This window comes from Sphaerodactylus townsendi, linkage group LG13, assembly GCF_021028975.2.
Source record: "Sphaerodactylus townsendi isolate TG3544 linkage group LG13, MPM_Stown_v2.3, whole genome shotgun sequence".
Classification (NCBI taxonomy): Eukaryota; Metazoa; Chordata; class Lepidosauria; order Squamata; family Sphaerodactylidae; genus Sphaerodactylus; species Sphaerodactylus townsendi.
The window spans coordinates 36321394-36343336 of NC_059437.1; the positions used below are offsets into that span (position 1 = coordinate 36321394).

Consider the following 21943-nt stretch of genomic DNA (forward strand, 5'->3'; position numbering starts at 1 on the left):
CTGCAGATGAGACCTGCTAAAAAGCTCTGCTCTCTTGAAGCTGCCCTCCTTTCTCCTCTCCTCCTTCCACACCATTAGCCAGATATTAACCTCTTTTTCACAGCTGGCTCCTTCCTCTAGCAAGAGCCAAGTTCAGAGGTCAAGCTCACCCGCGTCTAAGAAAAAGGAAGCCGCCTCTGTGGCTGATTTTTATTTTAGTGCCCCAAAAGCTGCATGGATGAATTTTCATGGTTTTGTGAACCATTTCCCACTGCCTGAGGGGGAGGGGAACAATCCTGGGGAGAATTGGCACAACGCACCATTTGCTGGCCAGACTCTAGGGCGCACTTTCACAGTCCCACCTCCAGACAAGGCTGGTCTGCAGAGTCAAGGGGTTGGTTTTTTCAGGCTTCAAGGATGGGTGGGTGACATTACTGTGTTTAAAGATGCGCCTGTTTTTTTCTTTATAATTTTTTCCTGAAAGGATGGGGGTGGAGGGATTCAGAGTTGCTTTTTTGTTATTTTAAAATCTTGGATTCTTTAATTTTGGAATTAAATCTAGTTGTATCAGTTAATCAGTCCAACTGTTATCTCTATTGATGAGGATGATAAATAGATTTCAGAGTGTCACTTTCCAAAGTCATTGGAATGGAATTTTCTGGGGATGTATCTTTCATTTCAGGGAATCCCCTCTCCTGTAAAACTGCAAAGAGGGGGGGGGATCCCCATTTTTAGAGGCAGTTAAAATTCCCCCTCGTACAAGACAGCATGACAACATTGGCATGTGAGGGTTTTTTTTGGGGGGAGGGCTGGCCTTTTCTGGGATGTTCAGATGGCAAGGGGTATGTGTATGTGTGTGTGTGTGTGTGTGTGTGAGTGAGAGAGAGAGAGAGAGAGAGAGAGAGAGAGAGAGGAAGGGTGGGTGGGTGGGCGGGTGGGTGGGGAGGGGTATTTCTTTACAAAAGCATACTGAAAAGGAGCCCTTTGCACTTCCTATGCTTTAACTGTCAATATTAAAAATGATCTGGTAGTGCTTAAGGATGTTACAGAATAGAGCCAATTTTAGCTCCCCATCCTTTACTTTTTAATGATTTGGTGACTGCCAGACTTTTCCCCTTCTGAGGCTAATAAAGTCCATAACAGAAGGCTCTTACATTGGGGCTACTGTAAAAAAAAACTGGGGAATTACTGATGAGATCCCACCTTTTCTATGGAACCTTCATCCTTTCTCCGCCCTTCAGGATCCATGTGCAATCTGTGCACTGAGAGACAGCAGGATCAGACCAGCTCTTTCTGCAGCTTCGATACAGTCATTCATTATGTGTGTGCAGAGATATGGTGAGGAACGAAAACCAGGCCCAAGGGCAAGCATATAACCTGCACATAGGCCTTTTCTGCACGGTCCAAATATCCTGGGTTGAACAAGAGAAATACCCCGTTCCATGCAAGAAGTTTGCTCGGTTCCCAATCCTAAAGCAGGTTTGCCCTGCGATATTTCCCTCATCCCAGGATTTCCAAAAATTGCCAATTTGGTGATTCTTTTCAAAAATCCCAGGGTGAGCCTGCTACCGTACAAACACCACGGGAGCAGAACCAGTTTATTTTTCCCACCCAGTCATCTGATCTCCTCGCTCTGCTGCCCACCCCCCTGATCTCCCCGCCTGGTGTTTATTCAAGCTGCCAAAACAGCAGCCAATCAGAATGGGGGGCCCATGGACATGCTCAGATATGCTTGGAATGTAAATACAGAAGTCCCGGGCTTGTGTGAAAGAAATTGGAATATTTCCTCCCAGTGTTCATTGGATTCCTTCACAAAACAGGCAGCCATATGGAGAAACCCAGGATAGAACAGACTCGGAATGTAAGAAACCGGTTGTAACCAGGTATGATTGTGCCGTGCAGAAACGGCCATAATCAGGACACACAGAGAACTGATGAATGTGAGGAGGTCAGAACTGCGAGAGTGGTCATGATCTTCCATTGTTCTATTCCTTTAAATTTTTTATTTTTGTGGGGTTTGAACATATAAAAAGGTATTTTGGTACTTAAATCCTTATTCCTCACCCACAACTGAAGCATAGTTTAAATATGTAAAACTGCTCACATTTATTCTTCTGTGTATTTTCCTTCACCATTAACTTTAGACTGAAATCTCAGGGCGGGGTCTTTTGCGCTTAGGTCACTCTATAAATTGCTATGCACACCACTGATAATGAAATAATAATACTAATAACAGCAACAATAATAATACCTTTGAATACATCCTATTTTTCACCCCCAGGACTGTTGAAACAGATGTTAATTTCCCCCTAGCTCTGAGAGGCAAAGTGGCAAACTGCAGGCCGCAACCGTTTCAAAGTGGAATGGAGTGTCTTTTATCACTCCCCACAGAGACAAGGCAAGAGAAAGCTGTTTGCCTCAGCAAAAGGCTTTGAGCTGCGTCTGAGCCCCTTTATGTCCAAGCAGGAGAGAATTCTAATGATTATTGACCCTGCTCTGAAGGAAGGCTGCATTATAATATCTCCAAATCAATAGAATCAAGAGCCAAGCAGTGGGGGGGAAAGGCCAGACCTTGGCAAACTACAGAAAATTGCATTTTGCTTTGGCCTCTTAAAAAGTTTGCGGAGCGTCTATTAGTGGTCCCCAAAGCCTTTTCCTTCTAATTGCCGTGTCTGACAATGCGATCTCACTGGGACTGGCGGAAAGGCAGATAATGGACCCTCTCTAATTGCTTCCCAGTTCTCTGAGTCATCCAACACTTTGGAGATGGCAAAGGGGAAGCACTGCCGTTTTTTGACTGGAGGAGGTAGCCAGCTTTTAAGAAGTCTCCAGAAGAACAAAAGCAAAATTCAAAGCAAAGCTTTCTGAGGGAATTGATAGCAGAGTTTTCCTATTGTTTTTAGAGGTGCTTTCGACCTGAATTATCCTTTAGTCGGGTTTTCAGATCCCCCCTGGCCACTGGTGAGGGATGATGGGTGGTAGGGCTGCCAGATTCCAGTTGGAAAAGTCCTGGAGATTTGTGGATGGAGCTTAGGGAGACTTGGAGGTGGAACTTGGGAAGGGCAAGGTTTGGAAAAGGAAAGGGCTTCGGCAAACTATATTGCCATAAAGCTCATCCTACATGGTAGCCATTTTCTTTACAGCAACTGCTGTAGTCTGGAAATCAGTTATAATTCTGGGAGATCTTCAGACCCTGCCATTTACTGTGCAACAAAAACTAGCTCTTTAATTCCAAGGCCACATTTACTCATTTGCATGCTCTGTACATGCACAGCATTTTTCATTATATGCTACTTTCTTTCTTTTGAGAAGTGACTTAGCTAGGATTGGGGAGGGGTGCTAAACAGGTGGACTTACAGGTGGAAGGAATGGAGCTGCATGATCAAGAGCATCTGCAACAGCTTTTTTTTGGCTGATATTACTGGACTGTCCGGACCTGGCCTCCCCTTTTCTGCACCCCCCAATCCAGCACCAGCCGTCACTTGGGTTGCTGAGCACATAGCAATTCTCCAATGCAGTTGCAAGCAGGGAATGCAGTTGCAAGCAGGGATATCATACTTACCTCTGCTTACTTCTTATTACCTCTGCATATATTTTGACAAGAGAGATCGGCAGCAGGATTACAAACAGGACTGATGGATCTGGCGAGACAAAAGGGATGTGTGGATGGACATTTGAGCTAAATGTGCAGTTAGTGAGCAAACGGGATTTTCTGTGTGTGTGTGTGTGTGAAGTGCCGTCAAGTTACAGACAACTTATGGCTACCACAAGGAGCTTTTACGATGAGGGAGAAGCAGAGATGGTTTACCATTGCCCTCCTCCGCAGAGTGTTCCTTGGTGGTGATTTTCATTATACTAGCATAATGCATGGTTTGAATGGGAAAGGTAGCATCATTAGGGGAACCCAATTTACCGCACACATCACACTAATAGAATTGTGTGTGGAGACATCTCGGATGTGGTGAGATCCTCTAACTGTGTTGCTGGCATTCAGTGGTGTAGTGCCAATGGGATGGGAGGGGTGTGATGCCCTGGATGCACGCCGCAGCAGGGGCATGGTGGGGGCATTCTGGGGCAGGGGCGGGTGAAGTTGTGGCAGGGGTGCAGGGGTGCAGTTCCCCATCACTTTGCCCCTGCTGGCATTGTCTAATGGGTATGGGCTTGTGCTTTGATGTGATTTTGCTTTCTGGTATTTTTACCGAGCACTTTGGGAGAAGTGCCCTGAATATACCATATTAGTATTCAAGTACCCATAAAGAAATGCCTCCAAAAGTTATGGTTATCATTGGAGATGTGTGATTAGCACCACACACTGACTGGGGAAACCTTTTTGATTTCTGTATATTGTTGGTTCCTGGGTAGCTTTTAGATTGCAATCGGATCAAATCTGCAGCATGAATAGGGGGCAAACGATACAATGTACTGAGAATAAGCCACATGGTCTGCCAATAGTGTGTGGGTATTAGGGGCCTCATTCCTTAAGAAAAACTGTGACTATGCCCTACCTGCTATTAAGCGATGCCCCAGCTTCTTGTGAGGCACTGGGCTCTTTTCCTGCTCTCCATTTCCGCCTGGGGCTTTTTCTGATATGGGGCTCACCAGTACTGAGTACCTGCCTCTTTTTTTTGGGGGGGGGGGCTTTCCAAAGTACTGTTTCTTGTATGCTGACCTGACATTATCCCATCAGCCAGAGAAAGAAAGAGTGGACCCTCAGCCAGGGGGTATCTGCAGAAGGAGGGGGAAATATATACGAGTATTGGCAACTTTTTAAAAACAAAAACACTGGCTTTAACATTCCTCCTCCTCCTCCTGCCTGGGAAGAAATCATGCTGGGCAGAATGATGCCACATTGCTATAATTTCCCAAGGGACGCTTACCAGTGTGACATGTTGCCAGTAGGGGACTAGGTGGGCCTTCTGTTATTTCATTCCATACAATGGGCTGTGATGTGTCAAAACACGACAAGCCAGCCAGCGCGCGTCACCGGCTCAGACCCCGCACAGAGCCTTGCAGGGCTGCGCAGAAGCTAATAATATCAGGTACGGATTAGCCTCGCATGCCAGGCAGGTGTCAGCTGCCCCCTGAGATCTGAGACGGGAGCTGGGCGAAGAGCACAGCATGTCCCTGTCTCGCATTCTCAGCTTTATTAACTGTTCGGAGTGAGTTACAATGACAAGATTGCAGGTTGTATGGTAGGGTTCCAGCTTTTGATTGCATGAAAGACAGAACCTGCCTCCGCCTGATTGGTCTCCTGGCTCCGTTCTCATTGCCCCAATAAAACATTCAAGTCATATTTCTGTTATTGACAAGGCAAGTGATATAATTCATTGTTCAAGATTTATAACTCACCTTCTTCCTATGCGTTGAGGGAGGTAACATTATTTCCCTAACACTCAGAGCAACAGCTGTGCCAGACAGATTGAAAGCATTAGCCAGAGTGCTGGAGTTAGAGGGAAATCCTAGGCAGAGTTATCCAGTCAAAGTCCAGTGAAGTCAGAAGGGCTAGGCTGGAGCAACCCAACATAGGATTGCATGTGTCATGTTGTTACTGAATCATGTTGCTACTGAGTTATGTAGTTCACTGGGTGATGGTGAACCAGTGACCATCTTTCATCTGAGCCTACCATGCAGGGCTATTGTGTGAATAACCCTCTAATAGCTACCTTCACTTCCTTGGGGGGGAGGCAACAGGGCACATGTGCGATTAAATATGAACACAGGAAATTGCCTTGCAATGAGGCAGACCTTCAGTCCATCAAACTCAGTATTGTCTAGCCTGATTGGTAGTGGCTCTGGGGTCTCAGGTGGGGGTCTTTGACTTCACCTTCTCCTTGATCTCTTTTTTTTTAGAAACTGGAAACACTAGGAACAGAACTTGGGGCCTTCTGCATGTCAAGCAGCTGTTCTATCACTGGGCCACAGAGCCTCCCTGAACATGCTATTCCCAGGTTACTAAAGACCAACCCACCGGCTCCCTCCCATCTGCTGGAGAAGTCACTAAGATCCTTCAGCTTGTTTTTGCAGGGGAAGGTTTATCTTCCTTGGGAGGCAAGAGATGTTGTTCATGCATTTTAATGCCTCATTACACTTTAATGCAAAGTAGCAGCTTGATTGCTGAGTTCAGAGAGCCGGGGGTCGGATGAGGCAATGACAAATAGAAGGCACGGGGTGACTTGGGTCACTCCAGGTCAAGGTGGAAGTCAGACCTGCCCTGATGAGTGTGGGCAAATCCTTGAGAGGCAATTCCAAATCCAGATGGAATTGCATCCTCCCAGAGTGCAAAGGGTACCGTTGGGTAGTAAGTTTGAAGAATGAAAAGGAAGAGAGTAGTTTCTCCGTATGGGTTGTGGAGGAGGGTGGGTAGGCAACAACCTCCCTGAGGTACTACCATCCTGCCCTCTCATTCTGAAATCCCATTCCAAGGATTCTACCTGATATTCTTAGCCTGGAGTGAGGAAATCCATGGTTTGAATCTGCTGGAGAAGGAGGGCAAGAATCTCTCCAAGGTCTGCTCTTGACTATCACGTGCAAAACTGGGATACATCTTCAGAACATTTGCTATGATTTTGATTGTGTGTTCCTGCATTGCAAGGGGTTGGACTTGATGGCCCTTGGGGTCTCTTCCAACTTTATGATTCTAGGATTACGTTAGTATACTTCATAGTGATCCTGCAGAGTAATCGTAGGAGGCCAGAAGGATATCCTGGCTTATTAGATGTCAAGCCACTAAGCTAGTAGAAGCAGATAAGGATTTTAAGCAATGGTCTTCACATGGTGGACTGGGGTCCACAGATAGGTCCAACTATGATTGTCATTTGCATGGTTTCTATTTAAGAAATGGGGAAGGGAGGGAGGGGAGCATGGGAATGGAATGGAGAAAGAGAAAAAACAGGAATAAGGAGAGAATGGAGAGTCAGAAAAAAAGTTATGCAGAATAAAAGCAATGTTATTGCTTATGTTAGTGGTTGGAGTTTGAGGAGGATCTGGTTCCAGAATGGCTGAAGGCACCCTGCTGTTTTTAGCTATTCATATCAGACCTGCTCTGCAGCCACAGGCATAGCAGCCCCCTTTCTCCCCTTCACATGTATACACCTTCACCCCTTGCACTGATTTTGGGGGGAAGATTTTAATGTCTGCATTCCAAGCTACCTTATCCAGTGTTTTGACAAGGTTGTGTGGCTAATGCATTTTGCAAAAATATGTTTCAACTCAGTATAGATGCTCAAAGACGATGCTAATGATCTGATTTGCATACTGTCCTCTCTCTCTCTCTTTCTCTCTCTGTCTTGGCTGTCTTTTAGGAAGCAAACTGCTGATTTTGATGCTTTGCTTGAACTTCCCGTCGGAAGCAGAATTTTGCCCTGTGGCGTGTGTATGTTACAGTGAACCCAAGATTACCATCAGCTGTCAGCTGCAAGGACTTGGCGCCATCCCCACCGAGATCCCCATCCAGACCCAGCGCATCTTCCTACACAATAACAAGATAACCTTGATTGGGTCCACCAGCTTCACCTCTTGCCGCAATATGTCCATCCTGTGGATCCATTCCAACAACATTAGCCTAGTTGAGCCTGGGGCATTTTACGGGCTTGACAAATTGGAAGAGCTTGACCTCAGTGACAATGTGAACCTGCGTTCCATCAACCCTTCCACTTTCCAGGGCCTCATCCACCTTCATACCTTGCACCTCGATCGTTGTGGATTGCTGGAGCTGTCCACGGGCCTTTTCCGGGGGCTTTTTTCTTTGCAGTATCTCTACCTGCAGGATAACAACCTGCAGAATCTCCAGGACGACACCTTCATGGATCTTGCTAACCTCACCTATCTTTTTTTGCATGGTAATAAAATAAAGAGTTTATCGGAAAACGTCTTTCGGGGGTTGATTAACCTGGATAGGCTTCTTTTGCATCAGAACAGGGTTAGCGTGGTCCATCACAGGGCTTTCCATGATCTTGGGAAAGTGATGACCTTGTACCTTTTTAATAATAACCTAACGGTGCTTACAGGAGATACGATGGCTTTCTTGGTGTCCCTCCAGTATTTACGGCTGAACGGCAACCAATGGGTGTGTGACTGCCAAGCCCGGTCTCTCTGGGATTGGTTTAAGCAGTTTAAAGGATCTTCCTCGGAACTGGAATGCCACCTGCCTCTTCACTTGGCGGGGAGGGATCTTAAGCGGCTGCAGAGCTCTGACCTGGAAGGATGCATTGACTCTTTCAACCAGATAAGAACGAGCATTTTTAGCACTAAGACCAGAACTGGCAAATTGCCGACGGCCAACCCAACTCTAAATCCTCACAACAGTTCGCGAAAATGCTGCCAGCCAGAAATGGATAAATCTTTTATTTATGAAGCCAAAGGCAAGACGAGTCCATCTTCCCACAGCAGCCGGGCTTCCCCGAACAACCCTCTGAAGGATAAGGAGAATATGTCCAAAACCAAGTTCCAAGCGGAGATGGACCTTTCCAAAAATGGAAGCAACAAACAGATCAATGACTCTCCCTTTGGGACATTCCCCAGTGTGGTGAACCCTCCGCTGACCAATTTGAAACCCGAATTCTTGGGCCCAATTGATCCCTCCACAGTCCCAACCAAAAAGAGGCAGGGGTGTTCTAAAAAGAACAAGTCTCGGTCACAGTGCCGTGTCACTCAACCAGCACCCAGTTCCACATCACAGCTAAGCCCATTGATCCCCCCCTTGGTGTGGAGCCTATTTTGGTTCTGCTAAACAAGCCACTCCCCCGCCCCCTTGATGAATGATACTTCAATCCCAGACATTGGCTTAAAAATAAAAATGAAACCCACCTCTACAAAACATTGTGAATGAGAAGAAGGTAACCTATACCCAGAGAAAACTTTGTTACATAGAAAGTTAACTGGATGCCTTTACACACACACACACACACACACACACACACACACACACACACACACACACACACACACACACACACACACACACACACACACACACACACACACACACACACAACACACACACACACACACACACACACACACACACACACACACACACACAAACAAACAAACAAAGTTGTACATAATTTATTTGTTCTTCCTGAAATCTCTGTGTTCAATCTTTTGGTCTGTGGCACTGCACTTATCCACAAGAGGTTTTGGCCAGAACAGATTTTTTTTTTAAAAAAAGAGATTTACCATTCTCCCCCGCCCATGGAATAAAACAGAAAATAAAGGTGCAAAAAAGAATGCCTTTAAAAATGTTTCTTTAAAATGTGCTTTGCAATTTGAAACAATTCTCAGATGATGTTGCCAGGTTCCCATCTGCAGAGATGACATGGCACTGCCATTTCCCCTCCAACTATTCTGAACCTTTGCCGTTTAATCACCTTTCCTTTCTGTCATACCATGTTTACGGGAGGGGGGCATTTGTTAAAGAATGCTTCCTTTTCACTCACTCAAGACTGCAGTATATATATAAATATAAATATATATATGCATTTTATTTTACTTGTGTACAAGTACGACAAAAAAAAAAGATATGAAATAAAGATTTCTCTTTTTTTCCCTCCGGATGGTTTCATCACCTCCACGCGCAGACAGGTGCATGCCACATGCATTTCAAGCTTGTGTTTTTAAAATTCTTTTGCAGCAATCACCTGGGCTGGATCATCCCTGGGAAGGAAGGTAATGAATAAGCCATGCGGCAGGCCATTAGGCAATCTCTAATTGGCATTAACAAAGGGTTCCCTCGCACGAAACCAACCCATAGCACGGATGGCACGGTTTCTCTCCCCTGCTGCCGTGCATATTTCAGGTTGCCTAGAATAGATGAGGACTGTTTAAGGTTGTAGAGAAGAAAATCCTGAGCACACGCAAGAGTCATGGGGAGGGAGATGGAAAGAAAGAGCATATGTGTGTGTTTTTTGGGGGGGAGCTTTACATTAGAATGGAGCCAGATTTTCATTTCTTTTGAATTTCATGTTGACGGATGCCCCAGGTTTGATGAAACACAGCATATGTACCTTCCAGAGAACAACCTAACCCCACTCCAGGTAATTCCTTGTCAAAGACTTGGACAGTATTAATCACAGCTCAGAGTCTTGGAGAAGTTAGAGAACCACCCTAGGAGTTGGGAGATATGGAACGCAAGCCCAGACAAGTTTACTTTGAAGTGAATTCTACAGAGTCCAGTAGGGTTTAAACCTGGTGTGGATCATTCAGCTGGGGGAAGGGGGGCATTTAGGCTGGCCACTCTCTCTCTCACTCTAGCCTCACTAACAGGGCTGTTATGAGGATAAAGAAGCCAGTGATATATAGTGGTTAAAAGTGGTGGGCTCTAATCTGAAGAACCAGGTTAGATTCCCCACTCCATTGCCAATCCATGGTAATCTGAAGAACCAGGTTAGATTCCCCACTCCATTGCTAGTCCATGGTAATCTCCATTCCATTGCCAGTCCTTGGCAATCTCCACTCCATTGCCAGTCCATGGTAATCTGAAGAACCAGGTTAGATTCCCCACTCCATTGCCAGTCCATGGCAATCTCCACTCCATTGCCAGTCCATGGTAATCTGAAGAACCAGGTTAGATTCCCCACTCCATTGCCAGTCCATGGCAATCTCCACTCCATTGCCAGTCCATGGTAATCTGAATAACCAGGTTAGATTCCCCACTCCATTGCCAGTCCATGGTAATCTCCACTCCATTGCCAGTCCATGGCAATCTCCACTCCATTGCCAGTCCGTGGTAATCTGAAGAACCAGGTTAGATTCCCCACTCCATTGCCAGTCCATGGCAATCTCCACTCCATTGCCAGTCCATGGTAATCTGAAGAACCATGTTAGATTCCCCACTCCATTGCTAGTCCATGGTAATCTCCACTCCATTGCCAGTCCATGGCAATCTCCACTCCATTGCCAGTCCATGGTAATCTGAAGAACCAGGTTAGATTCCCCACTCCATTGCCAGTCCATGGTAATCTGAAGAACCAGGTTAGATTCCCCACTCCATTGCTAGTCCATGGTAATCTCCACTCCATTGCCAGTCCACGGTAATTTGAAGAACCAGGTTAGATTCCCCACATGCAGTAGAATTAAACCCCCTGAAGAAGTCTGAATGGGAAGAAGGCACTAGCAGAGCATGCAGAGACATAGTCCACCAAGCTGCCAGGTTCACCTGTTTGGTTCACTGCAGACAGAAAACTGTTGAGAAACTTCTTATGTATGATTTACACCCTGTAGGATGGTTTGAGTTTTAAAAGCATCTAGTGAGGACAAACTGCTGTCTTTTGTGATATGTATAAAGAACTTGCAAGGTAAGCCATTTGGCACACGTGAGAGGTGAGAATCCACATTCTAAGAGGACATTAATGTGGCTGACCTGTGAGACCCTCTTGCCAGATAGGGTTCTTACGGGATCAAGCTCAAGGATGCTGGTGGTGAGCTATTTATTGGTGAGAGTGCTGGCAGCAGCACTTAGATAAGAAGTGATTACATCTCCTCTGACTGATGGCTTCTCTGCTTGTTAGAAAGCAAAGCTGGGCGCAACAATCAACATCCCTTTGCCAACAGAATTGATATATTAGATCTGATTCAACAAACTTACCTCTAAAGGGGATCTAGTCCATGAGGGGTTCCAAGGAACACATATAGTTCGGGTTGCCAGCTTTGTGTTGGGAAATAACTGGAGATTTGGGGGGTGGATCCTGAGGAGAGTGGGATTTGTGGAGGGAGGGACTTCAACAGGGTCTAATGCCATAGAGTCCACCTTTCAAAGTGGCCATTTTCTCCTGGGGATCAGTCACCTGGAGATCAGTTGTAATCCCAAGAGATCTCCAGCCACCACCTGGAGGCTGGCAGCCCTGCCTGCAGTATGGGCACCGACATCTCTACTATACTTCCTCCACAGCTCTGAAGTGCTGCAGTCTACACAAGGCAGAGGCAACACCTTCCATAATTAACACTGTCCATAATGGGGGTCACCTAATGAACCTAATGAAGTCAAGTGGGCAATAGGTTCAAGACAGACAAAAGGAACACTTGTTTACTGTTGAATCACTGAGCTGTGAAATTCACTTCCTGCAGAAGTTGCAATGGCCACAAGCACTGCTGACTTTAATAAGAGATTCATGGAGGATAGGCTTCTAACCATGGCTAGTTAAGGGAATCTTCATGTGCAGAGGAAAACCAGGTGCTTTGGAACAGCAGCAGCAGAAGGCCACTGCTTTCACATCCTGCAGGTGAGCTCCCAAAGGCATCTGGTGGGACACTGCGAGTAGTAGCAGAGTGCTGGACTAGATGGACTCTGGTCTGATCCAGCTGGCTCGTTCTTATGTTCTTATGAACCACATCTCTGAAACTCAGTGCTAGGATGTGATATTAGGAAAAAGCTGGGGTTCTGTGCCATGTTTGTTGACCCTTTAGGACAACTGGCGGACTGCTATGCGAAACAGGATACTGGACTAAATACGCCACTGGTCCAGTCCAGCAGGGCTATTTGTATGTTTCAGCAACAGTACATCTCCAAATGCTGCTGCCTGCCACATCCCATATGGAAGATCTTTACCCCCTGATCATTTGATATCTATTCGCAAGAGCTTTAAGGTCCTCCAGCCATAAGGTGGTTTGTGTCTGTTGTAAATCAACAAGCTCAAAGGTGAATTACTCCGGCGTATGTTTGTCATGCAGGTGACATGAACCCCTGATGTTCTGATGCTCTGGCCATCTGGATAAGCCATCTGGTTGATCGACTGCCTTGAACTAGAATGGCTTAGGCAAAAACTGCAAATCAAAGTCCAAAGTGGGGATGAGCAAGAATAGCAGAGAACGTCTGCAGCGTAGCTAGGGAGGTCGGTAGGTATTAGGAATCCAGAGGGGTGAGATTTTCTAGTCTTATTCAAACTTGTTTTGCTTCCCTTGAAAAGAATTAGGGTGTTGGTTTGTTGGTATCTATCCTTTGGATTTAAAACTGCTTGCAACAATTTTTACAAATGAATTCCTTTCCCCCCACGGGCTCACAATGTACATAATTACATAATTTGCGAGATAAAAAGGGGATGTACTAGGTTTGGGGTTCAGTTCTCAAGCTCAGATGTGATGGTATCTCCAGGGCTCTTTCAGGGGCTTAGATCACCGCTTTACCCCCATGTCCCTAAGCAAACCCCTGTAAATTCAGCCCAAATTTTAATTTCAAATGGAATCTGAGGGTCAGTTCTCATTTCCTGGTCTGTGTTTTCAACTTTGCTTCCACCATGCAGAGAATTTCTTCACTGACCACAAAACAGCCAACAGAACAGTTTCCACTGCAGGGCAAGGAGCCACAACAGTGAAACTGACAATCTGCTTGACGCCCAGAACCCAGTTTAGAAGTTGGGGTACTTTTTTTTTACTCTCTTTTTACTTCCCTTGCATTTCTTCAAATGGTCTGAAATTCAAAATTTTGTTTTCAACTACATTTTTTTTAAAAAATCACTTTTTTCTATGGCATTTGTTTTGGAATTATTCCCACTGCGGGAATTTGCACAGACTTCAGAACTGGAATTCCATGGGGTTTATTTTCAGCAAAGACCTACCACATTCCTGCTTTGACACCTTTTGCGAAAAGTTCACGCACAATATTAGTGCCAATATATTTGCCACAGTCTCCTGGGAATCATTCCAGAAATGCCAACAAAATTTTGGATGGCTTTATGAAATCCACCGATCTAGATTTGGCACAGTGGCCCATCAGAATTCAGGAAGTCTCACAGTACAGTCTGATAGCTAGAGAACTGGAAGTGTGTAATGGTGTACAGGGGTGTCCAACTTTGGCACTTCAGATGTTCATGGACTACAGTTCCCATCAGCCCCTGCTGGCATGGCCAAGCAGGAGCTGATGGAAATTGAAGTCCATGAACATTTGAAGCACCAGAGTTGGACACCTCTGCTAGCATAATGGTCGGGCACTTTGATTTGTTGAGGAGCACACAAAAGGGCTAGAGTGGCATCACAGGTCAAGTAAGGGAGGCATAAACTACAGTTTGAGGTTCCTGGTTCAAATCTTAGCCCAGCAATGAACTAGTCATGCCATGTGCCTTTGATTAAGCTCTTGTTTTTTACCTCCAGGTTGTCAACCCCCATCTGCATTACTGGGCTAATCAGAGAATGGATTACTGTGCTGATGTGGGTCGAATACAGAGGGAAAGTACTGGTTAAATTCTCAGAAGGGTTCATACGAATTAATTCCACAGTGTATAAATATCCACCTCAAGTTGCCTCAATATTTGACAAATGTTTGGTCTCTGTATTTGACATCCTAATTAATAATATTTGCTTTAATATTTGATTATTGGCAGTTGATATTTAGCAGTGTTCTGTAGTTGACATGCAGTGGTATATAATATGCTGTTTAATATTTGATAGGATCTGATATTACAGCACCTGCAATGGTATTCACTGGTTGACCATTGACTGCTTGTGGGATTATATATTTAATGCTTGTCAAAATCAAAACCATCAAGAGATACCAAGAAGGATAAAGGATCCGGTTTATGAATACCAAAGGGGTCTGATTTCACATTCAAGATGGAGTTTGGAAAATGTAGTATTGTATAGTAGTTAGAGCGTTGAAGTAGAAGTTGGAAGAGCTGAGTTCAAATCCACCATTTGCCATGATGCCTACCTTGGACCAGTCACCCTCTTTGTCAATCTAACCTTCATAAATTCTTGTGAAGATAAAATGCGAAAGAGAGAATCTCTTTTAAAAGCAAATGTGTTGAAATTGGAATATTTGTTCCTGTTCAGATATGAAGTGTCAGTAGTGTTGTTCCTGATGTGGAATGGTGTAGTATAGCCTGATCTCAGCACATCCCTGCAGCTTAAGTAGGGTTGGAACTTGGATGGGAGACCACCAAGGAAGACTCTGCAGAAGAAAGCAATGGCCAACACCTCTGCTTCTCACTTGCCTTGAAAGCCCCTTAGATTGGTTGTGATTTTATGGCACTGATATACATCCATATTCTTGCCCCTCCATTTTATGATCTTGAGGTTCAAAGGGTTCACTCTGGACAAGTTTTGCAACAGGAGGCTTCATTTCTTCCATTCCATTCATACACCGTTACTTTAGAAATTTTCAGGACCTTGGAGTACATCCACAACTTTTAAGTGTTCTCATTAGCACAGCCCTGCGTGCCAGCGATCAGCATTCCTTCCACCTTTTGCTCAGGTGGAATGATAGCTGTAAACAATCAACAAAAACCTATGTTAGAACTGGCAGAGGGATCCCTGCTCCTCCTGCAGCCCATGTCCAGGGTAAAGTTAATGTGTTACAACCTAAATGTGCAGCTGTGTTCATGCCCTCCTGGGTGCCAGCGGTGCTTTGCATAACAATGTTTGCCAGATGTGAGCTTGCATAAACAATGGTCATACCACCTGGCAAGGAGCTAAGAGGTTACAATGCAGCTGTGCCCTGCAACAGATCTCAGCCGTACCATGTTGAAACTTTAGATGCTGGGAGAGTCATCACACGGTCTGGCTTTTGCAACTGGGGGAGAGAACTCACTCACTCGGCAGGAAGAGTGTAACACACTTTCCAGGACTGATGAGGCTTGTGGAAAGAACTGTTTTTCTGCCATTTTTTGTAATAAAATAACTTGGGGAGTCATGGGCAAGAGGCTCAGAGTGGACAAAAAGGAAGTCCCTCTTTAAATCCAGCACCATTAACTTTGGGAATTCACTGGGCAGGATTTGGTCCATGACATAGGAACTGCTTTGCATGCATGGATACCATCTTAAACGAGACAGTGTCCCAGTGCAAGGTGATGCTAGGAAGTGCTTTTACCTGAGCCAATGTTTCACATAAGATTGCTTTTAAAAGGGATTTGATCAGTTCATGGATGAGAAATGTCTCGGCAGCTTTGTGCCATGGTGGAGCCTGCATGCACAGAGGTGGCATGCCTCCAAATGGTGAAAGCAAGCAGGGGACATGGCTCATATCTCTGTGCATATTTAGCTGGCCTCAGGGTAGTGCATATCATTCTTCCCTCTCTATTTTATTCCCACAACAACCCTGTGAAGGAGGTCAAGCTGTGTCAGAGTGACTGGCCAAACGTCACCCAGTGAATGACCTTTGTGACACAGTATGGCTTTGAACCTAGGTCTCCCAGATTCTAGACTGATGTTCTCACTGTTACACCATGCTGGCAGCCAGAGACGTAGCAAGGGGGAAAGCACTTGGTGCACCAGTGCATCCCCTGCCCCCGGAACGCCCCCGGAACGCCCCCGGAACGCCCCCGGAACACCCTTGCCACACCCCCACAGGAGCACGCGCCTGGTGCATTACGTGCCTCCCTGTCCCCTTGGAGTTACGCCTCTGCTGGCAGCTTCACAACAGCCTTCTGACCTCTCAGAAGCATCTGATGGGCTGCTGCTACGTGTAGAGGAATGGAGCTTCAGGATGGTCCCGCTGGGAGGCTCAGACATTGCTGAAGGCACCACAGAGCTCCAAAGAAGGATGCTGCCCTTCTCCTAACAGCTCCTGATGTGATCCTGATCAGCTCTGATTTAGCTGGCCCTGGTGCTTGCTGGGCCATCTCCCTCCTCCTCTCTGCCTCTGCTATTTCACTTGGAGAGCAGCAGCAAACAGCAGCAGCGGGAACAGCCTCTTCCCATGGAATATTTATAAGTTGTTTGCAGAAATGTCAGCCAGAGCCAGTGGTTATATTAACACGCTTAGAGCAGCAAGCCCGCGAAGCTATTGGATGTGATTCTTAGTCAAAGTGCTTTTTATGTAATGGTTACAATTGCTTACAAATCCCGGTGACATTTTTGTTGTTTCTTGACAAACAGCCACTCAGCTGCCTGACAAGGAAACCGGCATCAATCAGTTTTACTCGTTCATTAGAAGTTCTTTCTTTCTCCCTTTGCTTCTCCCCACCATTGCCATGTGGAATTAACACATTACCTGGAAGGCATGCTCTCTTTATGCACAGCAATGAAGGGAGGCTTCTGAAGTTAGAAATGTGGAAGGGGCTTTCCCCCCACCAAAAAGAGGTACTGCAATAAACAGAGGATCACAAATATGCTTCCCACTCAATTTGCCACAGTCATTTTATGTGAATTCAGCTGCTGGAACTAAGTGTTTGGCATTAATGGGCAAGGTGGTAGTTACCTTGCGACATATGATGGATGCCAAGACTCCCATCCTCCAGGCGGATTCTGCTGTGCTGATATCTGTGCCTGTAATCTTCATTCCTCCTCTTGGCCCCTTCAAATCTCCTGCTCTGTTTTAAAAGACTCTTGGCGCTTTATGGCTTTATGACTTCTTCAGGGCTGGGGCTCCCTTCCAGAGCGTTTGCACAGCCCCATTTCTCTTTTCCCTTTCCAAACTCCAGGTTCACAGTCTCATTCACTTCTCAGTCTGGCCCTCAGGCCTCACCCCTCAACTGGACCCCAGTTTAAGTAAGAGTCACATTCTACCCTCTGCCTCATGACAGCCAGCATGGTGTTGTGGTTAAGAGCAGGTGGATTATAATCTGGAGATCCGGGTTTGATTCCCAACTCTTCCACCTGAGTGGCGGAGGCATATCTGGTGAACCAGATGTGTTTCCATACTCCTGCATTCCTGCTGGGTGACCTTGGGCTAATCACAGTTCTCTCAGAACTCTCTTAGCCCCATCCAACCTCACAAGGTGTCTGTTGCGGGGTGGGGAAGAGAAAGGAGCTTAAGTCTCCTTACAGGAGTCTTCTTATAGGACAGAAGATGGGATATAAATCTAAACTCCCCCTCCCCCTCCCTTTCCTCCTGCCCCCCCTCCTCCTCCTCCATTTCACCTGCCCTCCTTACCATTTGAAATTATATTGCATGCTTCTTGAGGCAGCGATGCATCTTTTCCTTATATGACTTGGTAGAGCATCTTGTAGCCTGATAGGGCTAAAGGAGGACAAGGAGAAATTTAGCTCTAAAGGGGCATGGGGTAGAAAAGCATTTTAAAAGATATACCTTTTCAGGTACGACCATGTCCTCATTTATTTCATGCACTTTACTCTGTTTACCTGAAAAGAAGAAGGTAAAGAATGGTTGAAATCCTGAGAACGCTTTCTTGAAAGAAAGCACCGTATTAATTATTTTATGTGCGTGTTTGTTTGTTTTATTATTAGGCTTTTATCCCACCCCCTCCTGAGTGGGGTCAGCTCAGGGCAGCTCACACTCCATTTATTAAAACAATCAAGAATTCGTATACATTAAAAATCATAATAAAACAATATCCTCCATACTCTAATCCTCATATTCACCACCTGATGATTAATCAAGGAAGGTAAGATCCAATAAAATAGCAGCTCAAATCTAATCAATATCTAATCAATAGAAATAGAACAGAAATACAGACAGGGACAGGGACAGAGAGACCACCAGGCCAGGGCCAGAGCCAAAAAAGCCCTTGCTCAGGTTGAGGACAACCAGGTGCTTCTAGGGCCAGGAATCACCAGCAGATTGGTTCCAGTCCAGTGCAATGCTCTTTGGGGGTTATACTGGGAATAAATACCTGCGAGTTACTTAGAGGCGTATCTTGGGTGGGGCAGCCAGGGCATATGCTCTTGAAAGGGGTGCTCTTGACCTCTCAGCCCTCCTCCCTGAAAAGAACTCTGAACCTCCCCAGACAGGCTCAGCTTTAAACTGTGGGCTCTGCCTCCAAAGTCCACATGTAATTCAGAGGTGCAGCCTGTCGTTCAACACTGGGCTAGGCCGAGTCCATGTTTAAACTATGGACTCTTCCTCCAAAGTGCATGTGGAATTTAGAGGCGAGGCCCACTGTTGAAGGCTGGGCTTGGACAGGATGGGGGAGGGGTGCTAAGGAGAGGGGGCAGGGTTTTTCAGTGCTTGCTCTAGGTGATGTTTTCCATAGATACGCCCCCAAAGTTCCTTTAGAGGTGCTGTCAAGAAAAAGAAGGGCCCATCTTAAATTTGCATCCAAGTCACATTTATTTACAGTAATAAAAAAAATTGCATAGCACCTCTTTTTAGCAGGATTGTCTTTCATTTGGGGATAATTTCTAGTCTCGGAAATATGTTATTGCATAACATTTCTGTGCTTTGACTCCCTGTTACAAACAATACATAACATGGTGTTCAACCCCAAGTGTAAAAGAAGGAATTAATAATTGCACCTGCTTATTTGACTCAGATCTCAAAGCCCAGCCTGGAACTGGTAGTTTTTGAAAGTACTGAAAATGTAGAGTTTTGAAGGAACTGAGAGAGGTGGCTTATGGCTCAGCCACAGTTGTTCTGGATGAGAATTCCAAGTATAAAAGATTGCAAGCATTTATTTTCTTAGGTTTTCATGAAAAAAGCTTTTGTAAACACAAACATACCCTAGAGATGTGTATTCACTTCCTAATGAATGGCATGAGGAGAATGAAACATTCCAAATTCCAAACATAGCCAAATTTATTTCAATCACTGGGATAACAAACCAAAATGGGAAACACAATAAATGGCTGTCGTTTGTTCATACTTCTCCCTGGTTCCTAGAAATCTGCTCCAAAGAGTTCTGGGTGTCAGATGCAGGGGGAGAAGTTACCCCTCCCTTCAACCCCTGTACTGATGGAATTGGTAGTGGTAGTGGCAACTGTGCCAAACACCAAATTGCAGATTTGCAGTGGTGGTGACCAGCCTGGTAACCAGTCACCAACTAGAAGACAGGCAGTTGGGATGCTGTTTTAGAGATGTCTGCAGCCCTGCACCTTAGTGAACCCAGGTGAATGCAGTCCTCAGGTGTGGTACCTTGGGCATCTGAGGGGAATGTGGGAAGGTTGTTGTTTTATTTCCTCCATCCTTCTTGTTTGCTCTCTTGTCACTGTCATCAGCATCACTCGTGCAATAAGCGCATAGTAAAGCAGAAAACAATAATGCTATCAAAAGTCATGGTCAGCAGAAAAAGAGGAAAACCAAAGATGAGATGGATTGACTCAACCAAGGAAGCCATGACCCTCAATTTGCAAAACTGGAGCAAGGCTGCTAATGAGAGGGAGTTTTGGAGGACATTGATTCATTGGTCATAGTAAATCAGAAGCAACTTGGTAGCAAGTAATACACACAAAGTAGAAGAAGGAGCAGGGAATTTCCAATATGAGAATGAAAACCAATGGAATAATGAAACAAAGTATGAGTAAAGCAAAATAGAAATAAAAACAAGTGATAGATTAAAATGAAAATCAGAATTTTTTTTTACATCCCTTTATACAGCAGCCTTGACAGGCAGAAATTTAATAGGTGCCACAATGGAGAAAGCTACACCTGTTTGATCTCTGCGGGTTTTATATATTGCCTTTAAGCCAAATTGATGGAATGAGACATGACTGAAGGATCTTTGCCTCAAATTCTCTTCCTGCTTTTGGCCTTTTCCTATTGGGTTGGTGCTTAATTGTAGCTGCTTGACTGAAGGGTAACACAGGGGTCCTCAAACTGGGTCACTTTAGCCCAGCCTCCTTCTCTTGCTGTGGAGATCTTGCAAATAATGAGGAAAGCCTTTTACTGCTCACAGGCTGGTTTCCTTTTTCAACATCTTCCACTGCAATTGAATGGCCTGAGCTGCCTCTGAGGTTTTGTGGGTGGGAGGTTATCAGCTGGTCCAGTAGGCAGTAGCAACACTGCCCCGGAGAATGTACAAGATGCTTTATCTTCCACATAACCATAGTCAGCCTCAAATCATCAGGCATTGGGGAAGGGGCATTCTGGAAAGAGGCAGCACTGCTTGAATTTGTGAAATCTGGGCCAGTATCCTGCTGATCGTTGCCCATCCTAAATAATGCTCGGGTTGCCAGCTTTTAAATTTCCATTAGTCTCTTTAATACCAGTTTGCAGTCAGTAATTATTAGGCGATGTTGTTTAGCTCCAGGCCAAGAAAAGCTTCAGATATAGATTTCTGCATACTTCTATCAAAGGGACAAGACATTGGGGAGGGGGGCTGGCCAGCTGGCAGCCATAAATAATGCAAAAACTAAGTACTTAAGTACAAGAAGATACATCAGACATAGGGGTGGATTATAAAATGCAAATTAAAAACACAACCTGAACACACAAGGAAAAAAAATGCGACAAGCATACAATTGTAAACAGTGTTCAATACACTACTAAAAATAAACAGTATAAATACAGGAATATAAGAAACATGGAAGAAGGTAACACTCATGACAAATTACAGCTTGCCGGCTGAACTCTGTTTTGAGCAAATCTTTATTAGATCATTTCTGTGTTATTCTGTGTAAAATAGCCACCATTACAAAACAAGGAGCCAAAAAGATCCTTAACCCCTATGGCAGGAGGTACAAAATAACATGCTCCAGATCAGTATACCACATACACATGAAGCTGTATAATACCGAATCAGAGCAGCAGACCATCCAGGTCAGAACTGTCTAGTCGGACTGGCAGCAACATAAGAACATAAGAAAGAGCCTGCTGGATCAGACCAGAGTCCATTTAGTCCAGCACTCTGCTACTCGCAGTGGCCCACCAGGTGCCTTTGGGAGCTCACATGCAGGAGGTGAAAGCAATGGCCTTCTGCTGCTGCTGCTGCTGCTGCTGCTGAGCACCTGGTCTGCTCAGGCGTCTCAGGCAGACGTCTTTCCTATCATCTCCTATTTGGTCCTTTGAGCTAGAGATGCCAGGAATTGAATCTGGGATCTTCTGCATGCCAAGCACAGGCTCTCCCACTGAACCCCAGCCTCTCAAAATCACCTACCCCTGGCTGCCCACACTCCTAAAGGTCCTTGCCAGAGAAGGATGAAGATGCTGGTGGTTGAAGTCACTCAGCAGTGCTGGGGACACATGACTCGAGGCCCCTTTCAAACTGCCCATATCATCTGTTTTAGCAGGCAGTTGTAAACAGATTTTTGGTCATTTCAGACACAACCATTTTGTCTCCCATCTGCTAATGGATTTGTTTACCTTTTCTGACAAAACCACTCGTGTCCTGCTTGCAATGCAGGGCTCAGCTGGTTTTTATGC

At 45.3% G+C, this 21943-nt stretch overlaps 1 protein-coding gene across 2 annotated transcripts in view; it reads left to right on the top strand.

Annotated features, from left to right (window-relative positions):
* Positions 1-8886, top strand: part of RTN4R (reticulon 4 receptor) — a 113683-nt gene extending 104797 nt beyond the window's left edge. Inside the window, exons 1-2 of one of the 2 annotated variants that reach the window (XM_048514999.1) lie at positions 1843-1862; positions 7281-8886. In XM_048514999.1, the coding sequence (XP_048370956.1) occupies positions 7301-8707 (1407 nt within the window). In that variant the 5' untranslated portion in view covers positions 1843-1862; positions 7281-7300 and the 3' untranslated portion in view covers positions 8708-8886. Of the gene's footprint in view, positions 1-1842; positions 1863-7280 lie in introns of those variants that run through there. The other variant, XM_048514998.1, reaches the window with a different exon arrangement.
* Positions 8887-21943: the final 13057 nt, after the last annotated feature.